The sequence below is a fragment of the Durio zibethinus genome, chromosome 16 (assembly GCF_047325235.1).
Source record: "Durio zibethinus cultivar Kanyao isolate XHJ-2024 chromosome 16, ASM4732523v1, whole genome shotgun sequence".
Taxonomy (NCBI): Eukaryota; Viridiplantae; Streptophyta; class Magnoliopsida; order Malvales; family Malvaceae; genus Durio; species Durio zibethinus.
Genome location: NC_143177.1, coordinates 829,722 through 852,485, shown reverse-complemented (window position 1 = coordinate 852,485; position 22,764 = coordinate 829,722). Strand labels below are relative to the sequence as shown.

Genomic DNA, 22,764 nt, shown 5'->3' with positions numbered 1-22,764 from the left:
CTTGATGCATGAAATTAAGCTGTAAAATAATTTTGAAGAAACCCACTTTAATATACTACAATAATATAACCTAAGAAATTTTGAAAATAGAGAAGATAATTAAAAAAAATCATAACAATAATGCAAAAACGACCTTTCTTTTTCAATGTGAGAACCCTTGAGGACATGCCACCCAAATACTGTCTATTCCATGAGGAAACAGCTCTGGTTTTGACCTCTCAGCCCCAATATAAAAGCTCTAAAAAAACTGTCAATTAATATCAGGATGAAGTAGGCAATCTGCTGAATATAAAGAGCCCAGTTTTTTATTAACCAAGTCATTGGAACCCATTGGCTGAGGTGCCCCTTTTCGGCCTCCATAGCATTGCCTTCCTAATTTCTATTAAAATGCACAAATCCCACATTAATTTCTTTTGTTTTCGGTTTATACTTTAAAATAAAGCGAAGAGTAGCAACCGTCCGCCGAGCTAGGTTGCGCTAGCTTGTAACCCGAGTGGGGGCAATTGAGGTGGCTGAACAATGACTCGGAACACTTGGTAGAGTCCATGGCGCAACTTCCTGGCTCGTCCGTTCCAAGTTGAGAGTTGAACCATGTGGTTTGGGCGAAGGCTCGTGCTACAAGGTTCCTAGAGAGGAGGGAACAGCGTGAGGCTGGTTTCACAGAGCAGCGAAAACCTCCCTCTCTCAACAGTGGGGGGATAACGAGCTGGTGCTTCCTAAACTCAGATTGCCTGGTGAGCTGAGCTCAATCGGACTGCCACCTTTTTATTTACTGTTTCATTGGCCAATAGGCAATGGGTATGGACGAAGCCTGGCAAACCAATTAGTTGCTGTGACATTTACAGCAAAAAAAACATTAAACTAAGCCATATCCTAGTGTTGATCTTTGAAATTTGCCAAAGGGGTTACTATGTAAATGCAATTGAATGAAAGAAGACGACTAAATGATCATAACGACAATAAGCACAACAATGTTCACTTTCACACACGCACGCACGCACGCACGTGCACCCGCACCACCCCCCCCCCCCCCCCACACACACACACACGCACACTGTTGTTCTAAAAACACAGTAAATGGAAACATGCCGACTTTGGTTTTAATCCGTGCAAGAATTTCAATGCTCCATTGCCTTCGGAATGGACTTCACCTGAAACAGAATCATAAAGTTGTTTTATAAAACTTTTTCAATACTGAATTATCTTAAATGCACTCAATATTGAGTTTCTAGAGATTAAGTTCCATGTGTAGTTGGTGGAGAAAAGTTTTCAGGAACATCCTTAGGATGTGCAAGAAAAATATAGTGGACTAACCAGACTCCCGTACTTGAGAATGTAAAACATCTCCAAATATCGCCGTGTCTCTCTCCTTTCGAGCTTAGATACAGACTTCCAGAAGCCATATACTACAGCTAGTGTCAGTAATCTTTCGGAATATATCTTCCATGTGAACCTACATAAATGATGGATCATATAAGACTGGATTAAAATCAATCAAGCAGAAAACAAATGTATTCCTTGTACAGCTTCGGCGGGCAAAGCTTAACCTTTCATAGATTCGTTCAAGGCCTCCATCGGATATTTTGTCCCAGTAGGTGGGATCCTTCTGGCAACATTCAAAAAGTCGAACAGGCTAGCAGCAATCTGATCAGGGTGATAGGGTCCACATGAAACCCGGAAATACCATGCTCAATGATCTCAGCAGGGCCACCATGGCAGGTGGCTAATGTTGGAAGCCCACAAGTCATGGCTTCCACAACTGTAAGACCAAAAGCTTCATAGAAAGCAGGCTGTAAGAAGATCAATGAAAATGTTTAAATTGTTTAGAGGTTTTCACATCTAAACATAGTAGTTCTTCCATCACACATCTATAGTAGGAATTACTTGCACAAAAGCACCTTTCAAATCCGCAATGTAGTGGTAGAGCCCACCATTGCGAGCACGATTCATTTGTGCTCGTATCCAGCGAAAATGACCATGCAAATTGTATAACTTCATTAGAGCATGCATCTTTTCAATCTCTTCCATTTCTTCTCTATCCGTGGATTTCTTCACATCCATGTAACCTCCAACAATCGCTAGATTTACCAGTTCTCTTAGCCTGCTGCTTTTACCATAACACTCAACAAGGCCCATTAAATTTTCACCCTATCAAGTCTTGCCATGGAAAATATGATAGGTTTTGATGTATCACTCAACATACCACTACATTGGCATAAACATAATACATATCAGATTAATACCAAATGATTGTGAAAACATATAATGTGTTTAATATAAAATAATCAAAGCACGGTTAGTATTAGTAATCGGCTCATTTGTGGTCCCAAGGTTATGCCTTACGAGTTTTTATAGTGAGCATAAGATATGTAAATATTACAGCCTTCAAAATGTGATACCAAGGGTCTCTGATATGATGTCACCTAGAAGTAGTATCACTTAGACAACTAGATATATAGGGACAGACAAAATACTAGCAGCTAAGATGATATAAAACCTCATTTAAAGTTACTCACACATGCTCATCATTTTGCTCAGGGTCATATAAGAGTTCTTCAATTGAACCATGTAAGGCAGCAAGTCTTCTTTCCTTGTCAGAGTATGGAAAGTATATGTTCATATCTGCACCTGGGGAGACAATGTTAAACTTCGGATCAAAAACATCTATGCCATGGACAACACGGTACAGCCCTGGAAGAGTGAAAGCTGTGTGGCTTTCATATTGCCCAACATTATTCTTGCTGAGACAGGAGAAATGTGGTAAGTTAGTAACATGACAAGCAAAGGAGCTATCATTTTACTATAGTAACAAAGGTTCTAAAATGAAGGACTTCAGAAACCATGATGCTCCTAGTGAACAAAAAACATAATTGTACCAGACAAAAACAAATAAACTTCATGGTCAAAATCTGAGCTACTAGGATTTTTCAGGGGAATTGGCAGATTATGTATTTTAAGTTATTGAGATTGCCCCAGAAAGAGAAACGGCTATTACATTCCAAAATCAATAAAACTTCACTTACCTCCCAGCAATTTCTTGGTATGTGCTGGCAATTATAAAATCGGAATTGTTCATGGCAATAAGATCAGCAGTAAATTGACTAGCAAAATGGTACTTGTCCTCCTATTTTCTCCAGTATATGTCAAAATCGGGATACTTTGTTTTCTTTGATGCATGTGCAATGTTGCACTACATGGAAATAGAATTAAAGAAGAAAATTAGGAGTAGACAAAACAGCTGTCCATAAATTCATCTTTTTTATTGAGATAGTAATGTTTAGAAAAATCAAAGAGAACCTGTGTCGTTCCTAGTTTATATGATAACAAAGATGCAACAAGATTTCCATCACTGTAGTTGCCAATTATCAGATCTGGTACACACTGTAACTCTGATGCAGTTTCATTTGATGCATCCTAATAACAGTGGAAAGTAACCATGAATTTAGGAGTGTATATCCGTGCGCATCAATTTAGAGTATGCAGTTAAAAATTTGCTGATGTTTACCTCTGCAAAAGTTTCCAAGTACGGCCACACATCAAACCTCGAAATCCATTGACGTAGGAGACCGTTTTCTGTTCTAAAAGGCACCCTCAGGATATGTGTATGTTCTGTTCCACTAATTCTTTCCAGCTTTTCGTTGCATGTTGTTCCTTTTGCATCAGGTATTAGTCTGGTAACCTTAAATCAGCATGCATTGAAAGATGCCATATCAGCAGCCATATGCCAAACTCAGCAAATGGAGAGAGGCAACATATAATATCAATCAATTTATCATATATTAGTTCCCGAATGGAAAAACTTCTTTGCTAAGCATATAAAGGGAAGTAAGAATGGTAATACAAGAGAATAACAGAGTAAATTGAGGATTAAGTAAACTTACCATGAGAATTTTTGGGATTGCATCTAGCCCTTGCTTTTGTATTCTGAGAAGCATTTCATTCTCTAATGCTCGCACTTGATCAAGTATATAGACGATCTGTGTTTGATAGGTAAAGAATGGTCAATTGGTCATGGAAAATATGTATATGTTTTATTGTCTATGATGGGAATGGAAGAAATTTCTAGCAGTTTGGATGCTAAATAATGAACAGTTGATACGAAACTTTAATTTTCCCATGGGGTTATAAACATCAAAGATTATCAAACAAAATATACAATAACAATGTCAGGCAAACCCAATACCCAATACATTTGCTTGACCAAAGTAACCATGTGGAGACACGATGATGACATTGAACACCATAGGAATTCTTCCTAGAAATGTCTCCAAGGTAGATGGATCAGGAGCATGAAGGATGTCCAAGAGAAGATGCATCGTCTCTAATACTCGTGCTGCTGTATCACCCCAACCTCTCTCAAATCCCATTCCTTGTAAACTGCATAACGTAAATTAGCAAAATATATTGCGAGTTACTCGAAGCAACAATTGAAGCAGATTGACGAAAATGTATCCACTCACTCAAACTCAAACTCAGAATATGGTGTCTCAAGTGGAAGCTTCGCAAGGTATTCCACTGCACTTGCCAAGGCAGACTGAAGTTTGGAAATGTTCTGTACGCGATCATTCAGCATCATCACCTACATAGAACAATCACAACTTAAAAAAAAAAAAAGATCCAAAATCTGTCGCTGGAACAAGCGCAATTATTATTTCTTTCAGTACCTTAGCATTACTGAATTTGACATCATAGAGTTAGATGGTTATGCAAGACATAGAGAAATATATATCCACTTTTGAAGGAACATACATCTGCAGTACCGCGCATGAAAATATCCAACAGTTGAAGTTAAAACAAGTACCAATTCTGAGCTAAAAGCAAATTTAGATGATAAGATAAAAGAGGAAGTTGCTCAATAAAAGCCAAGACTCAAGCAGACTAACATGACCGTCATTCTTGTGTGCACGAAGGAAATCAAGCAACAGTTCCAAGCTCTCTTTGTTGCCGAACATATTTGAAGATAGGTGACGGTTAAGGAACTGAACTCCATTGCCAATTGATGATGAAAAGGTTGGTCTAGGAAAGCTGGCATTAAATGGCTCAAAATCAAGTTCAAGCACATAGCTGTCATTTCACCTATAGGACAAATTCAGTCAACTTTCAACTGAATTTTAGACGGCAAAAAGCAGTAAAAATTAAAGCAGAACCATCTTATTCACAGCATGCAATCACATTCAAACATTGTTATCAGGTACTTAAACAAGCATCATTTGAGAATCTATTTAGATTTTGGTGATGAAAATAGCTTCATGAGATATCCAGATATACAAAGTCAAAAGATAGCCACAAATGGAGGCAAAACTATAGCTCCCTGAGAAGTACAAAGTCAAAAGGCAGGAGCAGTAGTAAAATATTTTACTACTTCATAATCATATCAAGATATACAAATTTCACCCGCGCAGACTGTAGCACTTTGTAAAAGGGCTATCCCTGAGTTTCTGCATGGCTTCATCTTCTTTAACTGTCTCGATCAGCTCACACATCAGGTGATGGGATTGCAATATCCCTTTTCCCTGAGCAACATACCTTCAAACAAACAATTTAACTCAGCATGCAAATTGCAAAAACAAAAGTACTAATGATTTTTTCAGACATACAAGCTTAACTAAAGTGTCTGAAACTAAAGAAAACTCTTCATTTTCAGACAGAAGACTTATATATGAAGAAACAAACGAGAGAAAGATGCCTGGAAAGGAGAGAAACAAGCTCGTTACGATGAGCAGAGAGGTTATCTTGGATCATATCTCTCGTTGTTGTCGGCATGATTGATTAAATAAGCCTTAGAGAAGCAAATAAAAGGAAATGCAGTGAAGGAAAGAGAGAGAGGCATAAATAGCCAAAACCAAAGAGTAACAAATTCAAAGATAGAAACGGGCCATAGCCATTGTTGTTATTCGACGGAGACTTAAGCATTGGGCAGTTGGCATTGCATTTGAAGAAACTCTTCTCTGGTGACTCTGAAACCGCCCTTTGAGTTGTTTCCTTCATCATTTTCTTGAGTCCAAACAAGGGGCTCTCCTTTCCAAGTGTAACTGCTTCTCCCTCCTTAGACTGTCACGCCCAACTCACCTTCTCTACCTTTTCTAGCGCGCGCCTATGGAAGCTCTGCTTTGCATGGCGGTAGTGGTGGTTTCAAATCCACCCGGAAAAACTGGAATGCATCAGTTAATTGGGCTTTCGAAATTTATCGTCTTGGGCTTTTCCAGGACCCACTTTTTGGGCCTACACTTGAAAATCTGAGGTGTGGGTCCTCTTTGTTTCATTATATGGACTTGTTGCATGGCTTGCATTTTCATTTTTCTTATAGTATTCTTTTTTCATGATTTTTTTAAAACCTTTTGACAAACAATTATCATTGAAATTCAAAATTATACAAAGGATAATATAAATATTAATAATTATTGATAATTTATATATTCATATTACATTTTATACGAAAATTTTAGATTATAATTCATATTTACATGAAAATATAATATATATATTTTTTTGTTCCAAATGCTACTTTAATTTCTAGTCAAAAGAAAATCACAAAATCAATAATCATGCTTTTATTGATAAAATATTAAATTTAAATTATAAAATTTTTAAATAATAATTAATCAAATAAAATTTTCATATGCCTAATACCTTAACTAAAAATTTACTTCTAACGAAAACTCAATATTATCATAATTTTAACAAAGTTTTGTATCTATAATTCTTATCCATAATATATATTCTTATCAACAATCATATGTTTTTTATTTAATTTTGGTATGTGCTTTTATTTATATGTCCAAATTATGATGATATTTCTAAAATTCTTTTCAACATAATTCTTTGGCATAATGAATTGAATTAATATAAATTTTAGTATATATTCTTGTTTTAAAATTAAATTATTTGAAAATAATGGATTTTGTATGGAATAACACTAAAATTGAAGTAATGATTTTGTTATAATTAGGCAAATCTTAATGGAATTTGTTTCATAATCTTTATCTACCTTTTGGACCACCATTTTTTTACCATGAAAAGAACAATATCTCACACACCAAATAAAATTTACTTTATTTATTAATTTCTAGTGTCTTGGGTAGAAAAGGAATATTTTCCATAATGATCCTACATTTGAGAACTTTTATATTCTAACTCGATAATATTACCTAAGTGTCTTTATTGATCTCCAATTAAATAAAAAATAAAAAATTTAATTTAATTTATTTATATAATTATTTTTAAAATATAATATTTAATAGGTTTGAAATTCAAATTTCAATATCTTTTTTGTAAAATAAAAAAACTAAGTAGAGGAATAAAAGGTGTTTAGAAAGGTAAGTTTTTGAAAAGAAAATCTGATTTTTATAAGTTAAATTAATATTAATAATCATTTGCCAGAAACAACATAAAATTTATTTATTTTTCCCTTTATTCTTCAATTCCTCATCCAATAAGTATATATGGAAGCCCCATAAGGAAACCTTTATATCTTTCTGTTTGTTTTTTTAGCCACTTGGCTCATGGCTCATGACTAGGAAAGGGCAGTAATGGGCACTAATATAAGTTAAAAATCAGATAACTTGGCTAGGGAATAATCAGCAACTTGGTTTCTAAATGATTAGGCATTTCAATTTCATCTATGATTCATGTTAATCAAGAATTGGAATCACATAAAGTTAGTTGGAGGAACAAATGGGGAACCCATTTCCCTTTTTCTTTCCCCTATGAAATTTCCTTCATCTCCTAAACTTCCCATATATATATATATATATATATATATATATATATATATTCAGCCCTGGCCTCCAAACATATAGGCAAGAAAAATACACAAAAAAATAGTACTTGATCTTGTATACTACAAGAAAAACTAAGCATGGCATGTTCAACAGAGCATCTCAAGAAGATTGCCTTAGAAGGCTTCCCCTTGATAGATAAGCAGTATGGCGGACAGGCAGGGATGGCAGCTCACGGGTATGCTCCTCCTCCTCAGAGAAATCAAGATCAATATCATCATCAGAAGGTGGTTCTTAACCAATATGTTTATCATGGACCTCAAGCTGTCACTGTTGTCCAACAGCCTGATACCGGCAGCTATCATCAAATTCAGACTACCAAAAACTATGAAATATGGTATGTTTGTCATGTATACCAACCTCCTATACCAGCCAGGGGTTGCAACAATTAGCAGCAATGATGCAGCTGCCTTCTATGGTGTGACGCTACTTAATGACCACTATGGTAAAACCAAACAAAATCAGTAGGCTTTTTTGTTGATTTCTGTAAAAATACTACAAATAGCTAGTAGGCATAGACCTCCTCAGCCTGGTTAGTAACATACATGTATCTTTTTCTTTAGTGTTACACCAGACCCTTATAGCAACATGAAAATAAGCTCTTCTTTGTGTAAAATTGTAATGCTTTAAGTTGTATTTTCTTTTGCAATTCTGTAATCTGTTCTTATGTTTGGTTTTCCTTTTTTGGGTTTTTTTTTTCTAAGTTTAATGCAATGAATTGATAATGAATAGTAGAAGAAACTAATTGAAAAGAATCCAAGAAACTATTAGAGGATGACCAAAAGGTGTTCAGGATGACCAAGTGGGAAACCCTTTTTTTTTTTTCTGAGTCTTATTTGAACAAAATTATATTATCAGAAAGGGCATTTCCTTTAAATGAATTAACCAGGAAAGATTTTGTTTGTTATTACCTTGCTTGTGTTTTAGTTTCAGCAAACAACTTCTTGTTCACACCATCTTATCATGTCCAAATTAATAGTCATTTTTCATAAGATGATAATGTGAAGGAAATAATATTCTTACCTTTACTCCCTTTACAATTTAATCTCCAAACGAGACTCCTTTTTTTTTTTTTGTTCAACATCTCAAATGCGATTGTCCTTTATGATATCTAATTTGTACAATTCATTTTTTAAGACAATTATCTTATTTTTTTCATGATTTAAAATCATTATTACATAAGATTTCTAAATTATTACCAAACAAAATGATGAAAATTTTTGAATATAGATCACTGTAACTTTTAAACTGATCATCCCATATCAAACATTCTCTTAATTCTTTGTGTTATTAATTAAAAATTAAGGATAAGACACAATATAATATGTCCACTGATTAGAAAATTTTCTTCATTTATAGTAAGATGAAAGAATGAAACAAACAAGGAATTAACATATTAGGAACAAAGTTAGTATCTTCTAATATACCAAATCCTCTCATTTATCACCACTAGAAAGCAAACTCATTGAAGGAGGCAAGAATACGATGCTCAATTGAACCTGATGAGCCTTATCAAGAAACATCCCTATGCCAGCTACCTTATCTGCATAAGAATATTTTGGATAGAAAAAGGGAAAAAAAATGCTACTAAGATCTGAATCTAGTGCCATCCATCCCAAAATTTTAGGCCCTTGTGGCCAAGATTTATACTTTTCCCTGTCTCTACTGTTTGAATGGAAAGAAAAATAGAATAAGTATTGAATCGTAATTTAACTAAGATAATTTATGCAATCATTTTTAAAAATTAATATAAAAAAAATTTGAATTTCAAATTTCAAAATTTGTAACTTTTGTTCCTATTTCCAATATCCTATTTAAAAAATGGAGAAAGTACTTATGGGAAATGGGGTGGAAGGGGGTGTTGACAAGTTAGATGAATAGGAACCAAAATTATGGCACACTGACGGTGAAAATTCTTGCCAATTTACCTTGATTAAAGTTCTGTTACCACTTTTTGAACATTATGGCTCTGCTTAATCTCTGTAGAGATAAGCCAGAATATTTCTGCCTCACAAACGATCAACATTGAGTGCCCTTTCATCCAAACTACCACAATATGGATCTCTAGAGATAGCTTTCTTCATCATCTTTGCTTTATTTTCTTCTACTTTTTTATCTCCTAGAATTAAGTTCACATCATTCAGTCCTTTGCAATCATAATCTATCTCATTGCCAAGGATTTGTCAATGTCTTAAGTTAGTCCAAGATGATCCACTTGGAGCATCTAATTAACTTTGGGTTTTTCTTATAACAGTGATTTAAAGAAGTTAAAACATTTTAGATGCCAAATCCATGGAAATGTTAGTTTATATTTATTGGAAAAATATTATGATCTTCATGAATTTGATCATCATGTATTCATTTCAACTGTCTCTGTCAACATTATTATCTTCTACTGCTGTGTTTTGTGGAGTATTTAAAAATTAGTCTTAAGAATTAAAAAAAAAAAGAAAAGAAAACTCGTTTGAGTTGGGTTGGATTTGAATTGAATAATTTGGAATAAAAAAATTTTAGATTATTTCAGATTTGAATCAATTCGAGTTCCATATTTCATATTGTTATTAAATTATTCCAACTAGGAAGGTGCAGCTTATCACTCGGCTTCTCTATAAAATGGGGCTTGTCTTCTAACCTGGATTGGAAGGTTTTGCGCTAATAGATGAGTGCTATGGCCGGACCCGAAGGTTCAATCAGAGCCAGTGACTTCAATCTAGACAACCACAGGTACATCAATGTCATTACCAATCTTTTTACTGCCAAGTCCGTCATCAACATCTTATGGAGCCCCAAGTTTATACAATGACGAAAAAAGCTTGTTACCAATTACCCTGGAACATCTCAGCATCAGTATTATGGTGGACGGGGAATTTCTGAGGGAGGACCCCAAGGTTTTGTTGCAAAAGAGTCTATTGTTAGCAGCAATGAGGCAGCTCAATTCTATGGTGGGACAGTGGTTATTGATTATAGCAAAAATAAGCCAGCTTATTTAGTGCTGGTAATAGATTTCTGGCTTGAAATAAAAACCAGACAATTTATGGGAAAACAACCGGACCAATTCGGAGGGACCAAAGCACACAAAGCATGTAAAGCCATATTTAGGAACAAAGGCGACCAAACATGAAACTACAAAACCAAATGCTTCCGACAATGCAGTCCTCCCACAGGTGACATTAGCGGTAAGAGTTGATTTTGTTTGAAGGCTAAAATGTATAAAGAAGGAAGCAGGGAACCATGGCTTCCACCAAACCCATTGTTAAGCCTCATAATTGGAGGCTTTTAAACATTTAAGATTAAAAAAAAAAAAAAAACAAGAAATTTGTAGCTTTGGTTGAAGGGTGGCAACTGGCAATAATGGCATTCGTCAAAACAGCTCAACTAAGCACCATTCTTCTTTTGTGCTTAGCTCTTGCCTGTTGCGAGGGCATCATGGGTCCATTTAATGCAGCAGAGGCTCTAGCCAAAGCCAGAGATGCTGCTATCGGCAAAGTAGGCCCTGATGTAAAAACGTTTAATGTATTAGAATATGGTGCAAAGGCTGATGGAAAGGGTGATAGTTCAATTGTATGGTTTACCTTTGAAGTCTTCTTTCATTATTCCAGTATATATAAATTAAACTAAACATGGTCTGATCAATTGTGATTCCTGCAGAATTTTATCAGGACCTTCAAGGCTGCATGCAATTTCCATGGAAATGCTATGATGGTCATCCCTGAGGGGAACTTCTTAATAGGACCGGTCATATTTTCGGGACCCTGCTTTAATCCATCTCCCCTAATTATTCAAGCTAATGGAATAGTTAAAGCACAATCTGATATTTCCTACTATGGCGGTGGAGCAGATGGTACAGATTGGATCACAGTCCAAGGCATTGACGGCTTGATTCTCACTGGACATGGTACTTTCCATGGCCAAGGTGCCGAGGTATGGAAGTACAATAACTGTGCCAAGAAATCTAGCTGCGTCCGTTTGCCTGCTGTAAGCTTCAAAGCACCACCTGACTAGCAACTTTTTTTTTTCTGCCATTTTTTATGATTTAGATAAACTGAAGAAAAGAATTGTATATGCTGAGGTTACTTTTCTGACATACAATGCAGACTATGAAGTTCCTTAGGGTAAACAATGCAATCATCCGTGGCATAACATCCATTGACCCCAAAGGGTTCCACATCATGATCAGCTGGAGCCAAAACTTCAGGATCTTCAACCTTAATTTACAAGCCCCTGCAGATAGCCCCAACACTGATGGCATTCACATGAGCAAATCTAACCTAGTGAAAATATCCAAAAGTGTCATTCGCACAGGCGATGATTGCGTCTCTATGATCCAAGGATCCACCAACATCAGCATCAAGAAAGTATTTTGCGGCCCTGGCCATGGTTTCAGGTACTTTCCTTTCCCCTATTCAAACAGTTCACAAGCTCTGACATTAATTAAGCATTCCCTAAAAAATCACTCCATGTCCATGTTTGTTAACAGTATCGGTAGCCTTGGCCACTACGATGCTGAGTCTGATGTTAGAGGGATCATCGTGAGGAACTGCTCACTGACAGACACAGAAAATGGAGTTAGAATCAAAACATACAAAACTGCATCCCCAAGTAAAGCTTCAGGCATGGTTTTCCGAGACCTAATCATGACCCGAGTTAGGAACCCCATCTTCATCGATCAAGAATATGGAAACAAGAGAAGCAGTCAGGTTATTTTCATTCCCCCCCCCCCCCCGCCCCATGATTATTTTCTCTTAGACAGCGACTAAATTCAGCTTTTCCTTTGTTTCATGAAGCCATCAAAAGTAAGCATCAGCGATATTCACTACATAAACATCAAGGGAACTACAACTAGCAAAGTTGCAGTCCAACTAATTTGCAGCGTATCAAATCCATGCCAGGGGATTCGGATAAACAATGTCAATTTGCAGTACGTTGGTCTTCCAAATGACAAGGAGCGTTTCAGCTCTAACTGTACTAACGCGAAGGTTGTCTACATTGGCTTCCAAAGCCCTCCCCCTTGCCGATAAGCGCTTACAGTTGAAACGGCAATTCTTTTCCATCTTAACGAAGGAAATTGGTCTGGTATGCCGGAGTAGAGAATAACCGCGCCAATAATTTCATCTCATAATCATTACTAATTATTATAATCCGTTAACCAAAACCTTATCCTAATTATTATAACCCATTAGTAGGATCATATAATCACGTCTATAGTAATTACTATTACTCGTTAGTCAAAGTTATATAATTAATTCTAGTGTCAATTATTTCATTTTTTAAATATGTAAAAACGTAATTATCATAAGATCATTATTTAAGTATAAATCTTTTTTCTCATTTCATTAATAAGTAAGATCTATCATTTACATAATCAAACACCAAAATGATCATATATTTGATCTTATTTTCATATATCAAAAATAAAAAAATAAAATATTTATTAATTTAGAAACATACATATATATAAGTTTAAAAATAAATAAAGTGTGAGATTTTACTTACTTTTTTTCGATTCTATCACTTAATTTTTTTTTCAAAAATAATTAATGACTTATTCAAAATCATTTCAATATATCAAAAATTAATCAACTCTTTTAAAGACCATATATACTAGAACAACTAAGTTATACAAAAACAATTAAGTTATTTAAAAATTAACTCAATTAATTAATTATGGTAACCTGCATTATTTTCACCAAAATGACCATATCTCAATATATCCAACTTGAAATTAAGATTTTTTTAATGCGTTAGAAATTAGATTGGATAAGTTTTTTATCCATATATGGTCCACCTCTTAATTTCTTGTAAATTAATTATACTAATTTTTTCAATCCATGTCATATGCTACTACTAAACAGCATATATACCTTTTAATAAAAATTACATATTTGCTCATAAAAAGCTTCAAATTCAATTTTTCTTATTTTGTTGGAAAATAGACTCAATAACCTTTTTTCAAACATGTATGGCTAAATTTGTAATTCCTTCTATAAAATTTAAATTTTCGTAATTCAACCTTGATACTGTTGCCATATAACATGTATATCCTTAAGTGAAAATTAAACAACTCTTCATAAAAAACTTGAATTCGACTTCCGTTTATTTCATTAGAAAGTAAATCTAACATGCTTTTCATCAATATATGATAATCATAATAATATCTAATCTCTTGATATAAAATATCATGTTAATATACTATTGTAGATAATAGTATTTTATCCAAAAACATAATTTCTCTTTTAATTTTTAAAAATCAAAATCCCAACTTTTAGCTTTTAAAATCCACATAATAATTAACATCAAATCATAATAATATAAAGTAAATAAAACCTAATAATTTATCTAAATTGATCATAAAAATTAGTGAAAGATTCTATAATTTTTTAAATTTTTCTTTCAAAATTTTAACTCTAAATAATAATAATTAATGTAATATTTTTTAAAATAAAAAATGATATATACTCACTTTTAAAAAATTAATTCGATTATAATCTCTAATTTCAAATCATCAACTTAATTTTTCATATTATTTAACCCTAAAAAAATTTTGAGAAAAAAGAACTTTAATTTTTTTTTTGTTTTATAACTAAATTTTCTTTCCTAAAATGCTTCAATCACTTTAATATAAAACTCGACGTCCCTTCTTAATTTGGTTCATCATTTCAGTCTTTTCTTAATCATTTTTGCTGATTTCGGCTCTGATTTGAATCATATGATATAATAAATTTTAAAATTTAAAATTTTTTATTTACAGTTCATCCTGTTTAAATCATCAAATTATTTCACTAATTGGGACTTAAAAATTAGAATTAAAAGCAAATTAGTATAACTTATCTTAAAATAGAAACAACATCGTTTTAAGAAATCAGTAGAAATGTTACATGCTTATATTGAAATAACAAAATGAACCCTCTAAATTGGTGGAAATAACTTCCCCTGTCACTTGCTAAAATTAGATTTCGGATCAAAAGATTTAAATAAACTTTAAATATATCTTATAATTCATGTATTTATATCTTATAAAATATTAATAATTTATATATTAAAATTATATTTTTATAAAAATTATGTATCATATAAAAATATAAAATATATATTTTTAATTTTATTAAATTTAAATATAATTTTTATTAAAATTTTAAATCATTTCATTTATATTATTTTTGTACCGTGTTATTTTATAACGTCTTAAATTGTCAAGTGTACTCTAAAATATTTATATTTATATAAAAATTACGGACCCTTAAAGCAGGTGGAAATTGCATTCCCTGTCACTTGCTAAAATTAGGTTTCAGGATCAAAAGCCTGTTATGGTGTCCGAAATCAAATCAGACACTTCCCATTTGCTCACCAGAAATGTCTTGCTCTCCACGAATAAGGTCAGGCGCACATTGCCACAACCGCCACCGTCACCGCTGATAGCGCAGAGACTGAATACCTCATTTTCAAGAAGGCACGATCTCGATCAAACCCGACCCCATCAACTAATCTCTACTTAGATCCACACATTTGCAAAAGCCATGAACTCCAATTACGGGGGAGGTTCATCAGGTTCACTAAGAAACTTCGATTTTAATCTCGGCCTCGAATTGGACCGACCCAAATCCCTCAACGACCAAAAGAATAATACCACAGCTTCATTTTCATCTTATTCGTCAACAACATCAAATGCACAACCGAAGCCCGCGTGGCAACCCCATAAGCCGTCGTGGACCCACCAACCCGCCTCTAATCAGACCAACCAATCTGGGTTATCTGGACCCAATTCCATGGTTGGGGCCATCTTTGGGAAGAGCTGGGTCTCTTCGGGTCCTTAGGGGTTGGAATTTTTAACAAGAGCCCCATTTTGTTTGTGGACTTGGTTAGCTCTGCTTTGGGACAGGGCAAGAGCAATAGTAATTCTAATGTTCCTTTGAAAAATTCAAATCCCACTTTTAGTTCTTCGAGTAGAAGCCCGTATTCAATGGGGAATTTGGCTGATTCATTGCCAAAAAGTAATGGTGATAGTAATATTAATGCCAATATTAATAATAGCAAGAGTAAGAATCTTGGTGGTCCTTTGATGAAAGGTATGGCTGGAGGAGCAAATGGAGTTAGAGGTGGAATGGGATTGGTTCAAAGAACCCTTTTGGTTCTTTGGTTGATTTTTCATCAAAACCGTCAGGTAGTCGTAATTCAGGAAGTAAAGGAAATAAGGCAAATGTTGCTGATGATGCAATTGGGACTTTTCCGAATGCTTCAAAACCAAGCACAACTACATTTCCATCTAGTGGTTTTAGTTCGAGTAATAATGAATTTATGGGGCTGAGTATGGATGATTTCAGGGTGACTGGAAAAAATTTTGGATCTCAAAGTGAGCCATCTGTTCAAAGCTCTGGTGGTGATCCTCTGGATATGTTATTTTCATCATCTTCAGCTTCAACTGGAGGTGCTACACAAGGATCTGGTGGAGGTGAAGGGCTGCAATTTTCGGGAGTTGATGATTGGGGGTTGGACTTTGAGTTTGGAGGAGCAGGAGGAACCGATGAAGGTGGTTCAACAACTGAGCTTGAAGGGCTTCCTCCTCCCCCTGCTGGGTCACAGCCTCTTCTGCAAAGAGCAAGGGTATTGACAACCAGAAGCAAGGCCAATATGCTGATGCCATTAAGTGGCTGTCGTAGGCAATGGTTATTCTTGAGAAGACAGATGATAAGGCTGGCACGATGGAGGTTTTATCATGTAGGGCTTCTTGTTATAAAGAGGTTGGGGAGTATAAGAAGGCTGTAGCTGATTGTTCAAAGGCATAAATGAGTCTTTAAACTTTTAAACAGATTATTGTAGTTCCATATTAATGTAAATATTTACCTTAAAAGGTTTATTGCATTCACATGGTTTGCAATTGGATTTTGTGACTTAATTTCTAGGCCTTCCTACGTTGAAGCAATGTTATGCGAACCTCCTCCCAAATTGTTAGTGTGCTTAGAGTTATTGGGGTTTGAACCTCTGACGTTGGCTCCAGAGCAAGCCTTTAACAAGTGAATAGTGCTAGGCTCCTTGTGATACTTAATGACCTAATCTCAGACATGTCTTGTTTTGAAACTACAAGAATGTATACTTTAGCTTTGTTTTTGTTGATAATTTTACCCATGTGAGGGCTTTTGTGTTTCTGAGAAATAGAAGTAACGAGTATGGTCCTTCATTTGCACACTGCAAGGTCCTTTCATTTTCTACACACCAGCGGTGACTGCTCTTGGTTGTGTTTGTATCGATCACTTCAATGATATGAATGTATTGATCCACTTGTTTGACTAACGAAATTATTTTCTCCATTTTTCTATGCAGGTGCTAGAGCACGATGACACCAATGTGTCTGTCCTTGTGCAGCGTGCACTCTTGTATGAAAGCATGGAGAAATACAAACTTGGAGCAGAAGATCTGAGAACTGTTCTGAGGATTGATCCTGGTAACAGGATTGCAAGAAATACCGTCCATCGCTTGGCTAAAATGGCGGAATAAAAGGTTTTAATATTCTTCTGTTTGTATTAGCTTCTTCATTAGGTTGACACCTTTTCCCCTCATACTATGAAGAGAATTATGGGGAATAATAACTTTTTTCTTCCAATATATGCAGAATTGATGTGATTGAATATCATTTCTTGTTTGATCGTGATTTGGAAATGGTTCTTATTTGATTCTTCAAAATAAGTTTGTGAATTTGCAATCAAATATCAGCACGTATGGTTTCGTTTATTTTTTGAGAACACTGTTTTATGGTTGATTGCTATTACTCTTCTTTTCACTTTTTTATCAGTCATGTATGCTTAGCATGTTCTTCAAATAATGAGACTGATCAGCAGGCATGATTCCTTGTTGCTTCAGGTGAAAGCATACAATCCTCTGCACTCAACAAGTTTGCACTTACTACTTGTTTGTAGCAGCAGAGTGTTAGGTCAGTTGTGGCTATTGTATTGGATGAGATGACTAATGGGTGTTGCTAGTGATGCTATAGCAATGATTTTTTTTTTTTTTTCATGGGTGAAGTTTGACCTCCTGGTTCAAAGCCTGTTAAATAACCCAAGTCCCTAAATTAAGATAGACAAAAACGTAACAATCTCAAACATAATAAGATTGACATGATATAATAATAATACGAGTAAAAGATAAAGATAATATAGTTTAAAATTTTAGCAAAAATCATAAATATTTTTAATAAATCAAAAAATATGTTTTATATTTTTGTATTGATACGAATTATAACATGTTACTTTCGAGTAAAATACAGCATGAATGTAAATATATATTATAATTTTTGTATTCATATTATGTAAAATATTAATAATTTATATATTTAAATGCATAAATTATTAATATTTTATATGATACAAATACAAAAATTACCTTGCCTATATGCTATAGCATGAAGGTCCCTTACCATGGTTATTTTCTAGATTAATTCTCAGACCAAAACCATGGGCTGGCTTCCAGATTCTTGCCTTCCCACTTACTTTATCCTGCTATAAGCAGAAGCAGAAACTTTTTGAACCAATGAAATTGATTGTTCTTATTCTCTTGATGTAACTGAAATTCAGATTTGCTGGAGTTACCCAGCTCAACTTTTGAAGTATCCCAAATTTTGTACCATCTGATCTCATTAACCTTACAGTTATTTCACAAAAATTATCAATTGATCACATGTTCTTATTCATTCATTTACTTGTGAAGCTCACATTTTAGAGAACCTTGTTGTTAATGATTAGATTAGATACTATGTTTTCTTGTCATTGCAAAAAGAGGAGAGGTGACAAGATTCTAAATAAGTGACAAATGCAAAATCATTTGAGTAAGAGTGATAATGGTTCAAATTGAATTTAATTTGATTTTTTTAAATAATTTATAATATTATAAATTTTTAAAATTTGATTTAAATTTAAATCAATATTTTTTTGAATTCAATTTGATTTGAATCGAATTCTATTAGTTTTGTTTAATTTGATTCATTAGGTTTTAAATTTTAAATTTTTTTTGTTTTTATTATATTATTTTAATAATATTTTTAATATATTTAAATAAATTTATATATATAATAATTATTTTTATTTTATAAAAATTTAAAATATATATATATAAATTAATAAAAATATATAATTCGATTTGATTCGATTTTTTTTTAATATCTCAATCTTAAATAAATTCAAATTAATATATACATTTAATATCCAACAATAATTCAAATTGAATAAAAAAAATTAATCTAAACCTGACCAAACACTTTAATTTCAAATCAATTTTTAATTTTCTAGATTTTTTTTCTCATGTTACATTTGCTAACACATCCCACTCTAAATAACTAATTGCGAACTCCTACCTTCTTCCACTTGGGCCGTTGATTTTTGGACCTAGTCTTATGTGCGTTACCCCAAAGCCCTGCTCACACCAAATCCAAGGCCCCAACAATGTGGACCCCTCCCCAACGAGCCCTCTCAATCGTACGGCCATATTGACTACTTTAAACTGCTTATCCACGTATACCTCGAATCTCCCCCCTTTGATTTAAATTCAATGATTCACTCTCAGCCGTCGGATTAGAATACATAGAAAACAAATAAAAAAAGGATAATGGCCACTTGTCTTGAGTCTATAGGGATTACTTGCAACCTTCACTCTATAAATGTAAGACCCCAAAGGCAAAACTTTCCTTCTCAATCTGGTTTTTTTTCTTTGGTTTTCCGTATCACTTTTTATTTTTGTCAAAAGCATTGAAACTCTTTTAGGACATGTGCGGAGGTGAAATCATTTCTAATTTAATCGCCGTGAAGCGTGGTCGGAAGTTGACCGCTGATGATCTGTGGTCCGAACTTGACACCTTCTCGGACCTATCAGGTTTGGACTACAATGGGAAACACTCTTTCAATCCTTTTGACAAGAAGGTCGGGCCAAAAGGCAAGCAACTTAACAAAGGTAACATTTCTGCTCCTGGGTTTCTTCAAATTTTTTTTTTCTTTTTTCTTTTTGCTGACATTCATGCTGTTCCTTTTGTTCTTGCATGACATTGATTTCTATTTTTTTCGTTAGGCTTGATCATTCGTATATTTATATTATATAAAATATTAAAATTTATGTATTTAAATTATATTTTATATAAAAATTATTTGTCATTATTTACGTGAATTTAAAAATATAAAATTTTTTTTTGCATGATATTGATTTTTTTTTGTTAAACGTAATAATTTATATATTTATATAATATAAAATATTAAAATTTATATATTTATATCATATTTAATATAAAAATTATTTATCATAATTTATAATTTTATATAAAGATACAAATTTTTTAATTTTATAATGTTACGAAAATTTTAAAAATTATCATTTATATTTTTTATTTATATTATTTTTGTCATATTATCGTATCAATGTGAGTTTTTTTTTTTTCGGTTTTTTTTTTAATATATTGGTATATATCTTCGGCTAAAGGTTGGTTTTTGTGATTTTAGTGATAAACGAGAGGACCCAGAACCAGAAAACAAGCCGAGGCAAAGAAAAAAAGGGAAAGACTGAGCGAACTCGGAAGAATGTTTACAGAGGAATCAGGCAAAGGCCATGGGGGAAATGGGCAGCTGAGATTAGAGACCCTCACAAAGGCGTCCGAGTCTGGCTCGGTACCTATAACACAGCTGAAGAAGCAGCTCGAGCCTACGATGAAGCCGCTAAGCGCATCCGTGGAGACAAAGCCAAGCTCAACTTCCCTCGACCTCCAGCTGAAGCAGCAGCCCAAACTCAGCCTCCTGATAAGAAAAGGCGCATCGCTCTTGAGTCGACTCAGGCGAGTTTTGCAACCACTGGCCCATCACCCCCTCCAATTCCACAACTTTATATGGGTCTCGTTTGTGGAAACGAAGTTTACAGGCCAATTGAAGTACTGGAGAGTGAGTTGGATCTGAAAGAGCAAATCTCAAGCCTGGAATCGTTCCTGGGTTTGGAGTCTGATGAGACTACTACTCAGCTGAGTGGTACCGGTGAACCTGACTCAGTCTCCCTTTGGATGCTTGATGAACTCGTGACACATCATCAGCACCAGCACCAGCTTGTTTATTAGATTAAAAAAAAAAGCTATAAAATTACTAATTATTAGCGTTAATCATGTTTATGTTATGTATTAATTAGTGTTTTTAATAGGTATATAGACTTTATTATGCTTACGACTTTGAGTTTGGTTCGATGCATGTTTTAAATACGTGAATAAAAGATTAACGCGTTTCACTTTATCTGAGTTTAGCACAGATCAAAATAAAATGGTATTTGACAACGGTCGTATGTGATTTATATTGATAGAATATTAAATTTTTAATTATTAATATTTAATTTTAATAATGCAAGTATAAAAAGAAATGAGATTTGAATGAAACGTTATAAAAAATAGATTTGGATGAAAATCTTACAAGTTTGTACGGTAATCTTCTAAAAAGAAAAAGAGGTAATGTGTTTATTCACACGTGCGAGAACCTGTGTATTATAAATAAGCATTGTGTTGGTTTTATGTTTTTCAGTGTAAATGATAGATCTGAAAGTTATTTGAATATTCTTCAACTTTTTAGTTTAATGGTCAATAATGCTTTAAAAATATATCATGGTTGGGGTTTCACCTCAACCTCCCCCCTTCTCTCTTATGGTAAGATTCTGTTCCTCTCAAAAAATTAATAAAAAAAAAAAAATTATTTGAATTGAATTTGAATAAAATTTGAATTCGATAATTATTAAATAAAATTTAAGTAGTTTAATTTATTGAGTGAGTCAAATTTAAATATTTTAATATCTGAATTGAATTATTTGTAAGTTTAATTAAATTTTTAAATTTTAATATATTTTTATTATTTTAATTAAAAATATTAATTTACCTTTATATATAAATATTAGTTCGAGTTCAAACTTGAATTCAAACACATAATAAAGTTTGAAATCGAATATAAAAATTAAGTTTATTTTTATTAAACAAGTATAATCGAGTAATTTCAAATAATTTAAATTTTATCTCTAATCAATTTCAAATTTAAAAATTAAAACTTGATTAAATTTAAATCGAATTTTGAATAATAAATTTCAAGTTGAGTTCGAGCTTGAATATTTTATTGTATTGATTCGACTTCACTTAATTGCACCTCTAATTAATATATAATATATTTTCGTACTTTGTATTAATTAAAAGTTTATTTGTTATTAATGCTAATAGTTTGTTTTAATATATAATTGAGTTTGAAATTGAGTGTAAAAATTTAACTCATTTTTATTAAACGAATCTAATTGAATAAATTTAAATAATTTAATTTTTATTTTGAGTCAATTTCAAATTTAAAAATTTAAATTTAAATAAACTCAAAGTTAAATTTTGAATAAAAAATTTTAAATTGAGTTCGATTTTAAACTTTTCGTTATATTAATTCAAGCTTGCACTCTTAGTTCTTGTATAATATATTTTCGTACTTTGTATTAATTAAAATTTCATTCTTTAGTAGTGCTAATAGTTTATTTTAAAACATTCAGAATTCAGTCACGTGCTGAGTATAGTGACATTATTAGGTTTGGAGTTCAACAATTGTAATTTTTTCTTATTTCTTTTGTATAAAAAATTTTATTTTAAATTATGAAGTTATCTTTTTCATAAAATAATGTATGAGAATATCATAAAGTTATCTTTCTCATAAGGACACACCAAATTTACTTTGATATTCATGGATCCATTTTGGTCTGGGAGTATCGATGGTGTTGGTTTAGATTTTGCTTTTGCATTTGCATTTGCATGAAAGTGATAGGTAACCAAACAAACCGCCCAATGCATGCACCAAGAGAAACACAAGTAATCTTTTGAGCAGTGATTTTGTAGATTTTCTTTGTCGCCCTTGAATTAAAGCTATCACGTTCCTTCTCTGGACCATATTCTTTTACTACTTTTCACCAATTTTGGACAGAATCTGCCCACTGTTTTGTAACTTGAAACCTGGTGGTTTGCAGTTTG

At 33.2% G+C, this 22,764-nt stretch overlaps 2 protein-coding genes, 1 non-coding gene and 2 pseudogenes across 4 annotated transcripts; 4 read left to right on the top strand and 1 right to left on the bottom strand.

Moving 5' to 3' along the window:
- The first annotated feature begins 461 nt into the window (after nucleotides 1-461).
- LOC149514190 (signal recognition particle RNA) lies at nucleotides 462-765 on the top strand. Its single transcript, XR_016328899.1, has one exon.
- LOC111298296 (sucrose synthase 2-like) lies at nucleotides 560-5,064 on the bottom strand (annotated as a pseudogene). The gene is made up of 12 exons (XR_016328523.1): nucleotides 4,884-5,064; nucleotides 4,461-4,579; nucleotides 4,173-4,377; nucleotides 3,882-3,977; nucleotides 3,506-3,679; nucleotides 3,298-3,414; nucleotides 3,024-3,190; nucleotides 2,517-2,741; nucleotides 1,885-2,205; nucleotides 1,548-1,790; nucleotides 1,315-1,453; nucleotides 560-811 (listed from the first exon to the last, which is right to left on the bottom strand). The product of XR_016328523.1 is annotated as a sucrose synthase 2-like (transcript).
- Nucleotides 5,065-11,129: 6,065 nt separating this feature from the next.
- On the top strand, nucleotides 11,130-13,067 carry LOC111298580 (exopolygalacturonase-like). The gene is made up of 5 exons (XM_022893308.2): nucleotides 11,130-11,339; nucleotides 11,427-11,753; nucleotides 11,873-12,162; nucleotides 12,256-12,475; nucleotides 12,563-13,067. Exons 1-5 carry the CDS (start codon nucleotides 11,130-11,132, stop codon nucleotides 12,794-12,796), a joined length of 1,281 nt encoding a protein of 426 aa, XP_022749043.2. The 3' UTR covers nucleotides 12,797-13,067.
- A 1,989-nt stretch (nucleotides 13,068-15,056) lies between these two features.
- LOC111298581 (uncharacterized) lies at nucleotides 15,057-17,415 on the top strand (annotated as a pseudogene).
- Nucleotides 17,416-19,443: 2,028 nt separating this feature from the next.
- On the top strand, nucleotides 19,444-21,019 carry LOC111298582 (ethylene-responsive transcription factor RAP2-3-like). The gene is made up of 2 exons (XM_022893309.2): nucleotides 19,444-19,709; nucleotides 20,249-21,019. Exons 1-2 carry the CDS (start codon nucleotides 19,526-19,528, stop codon nucleotides 20,848-20,850), a joined length of 786 nt encoding a protein of 261 aa, XP_022749044.2. The 5' UTR covers nucleotides 19,444-19,525; the 3' UTR covers nucleotides 20,851-21,019.
- The last annotated feature ends 1,745 nt before the right edge of the window (nucleotides 21,020-22,764 follow it).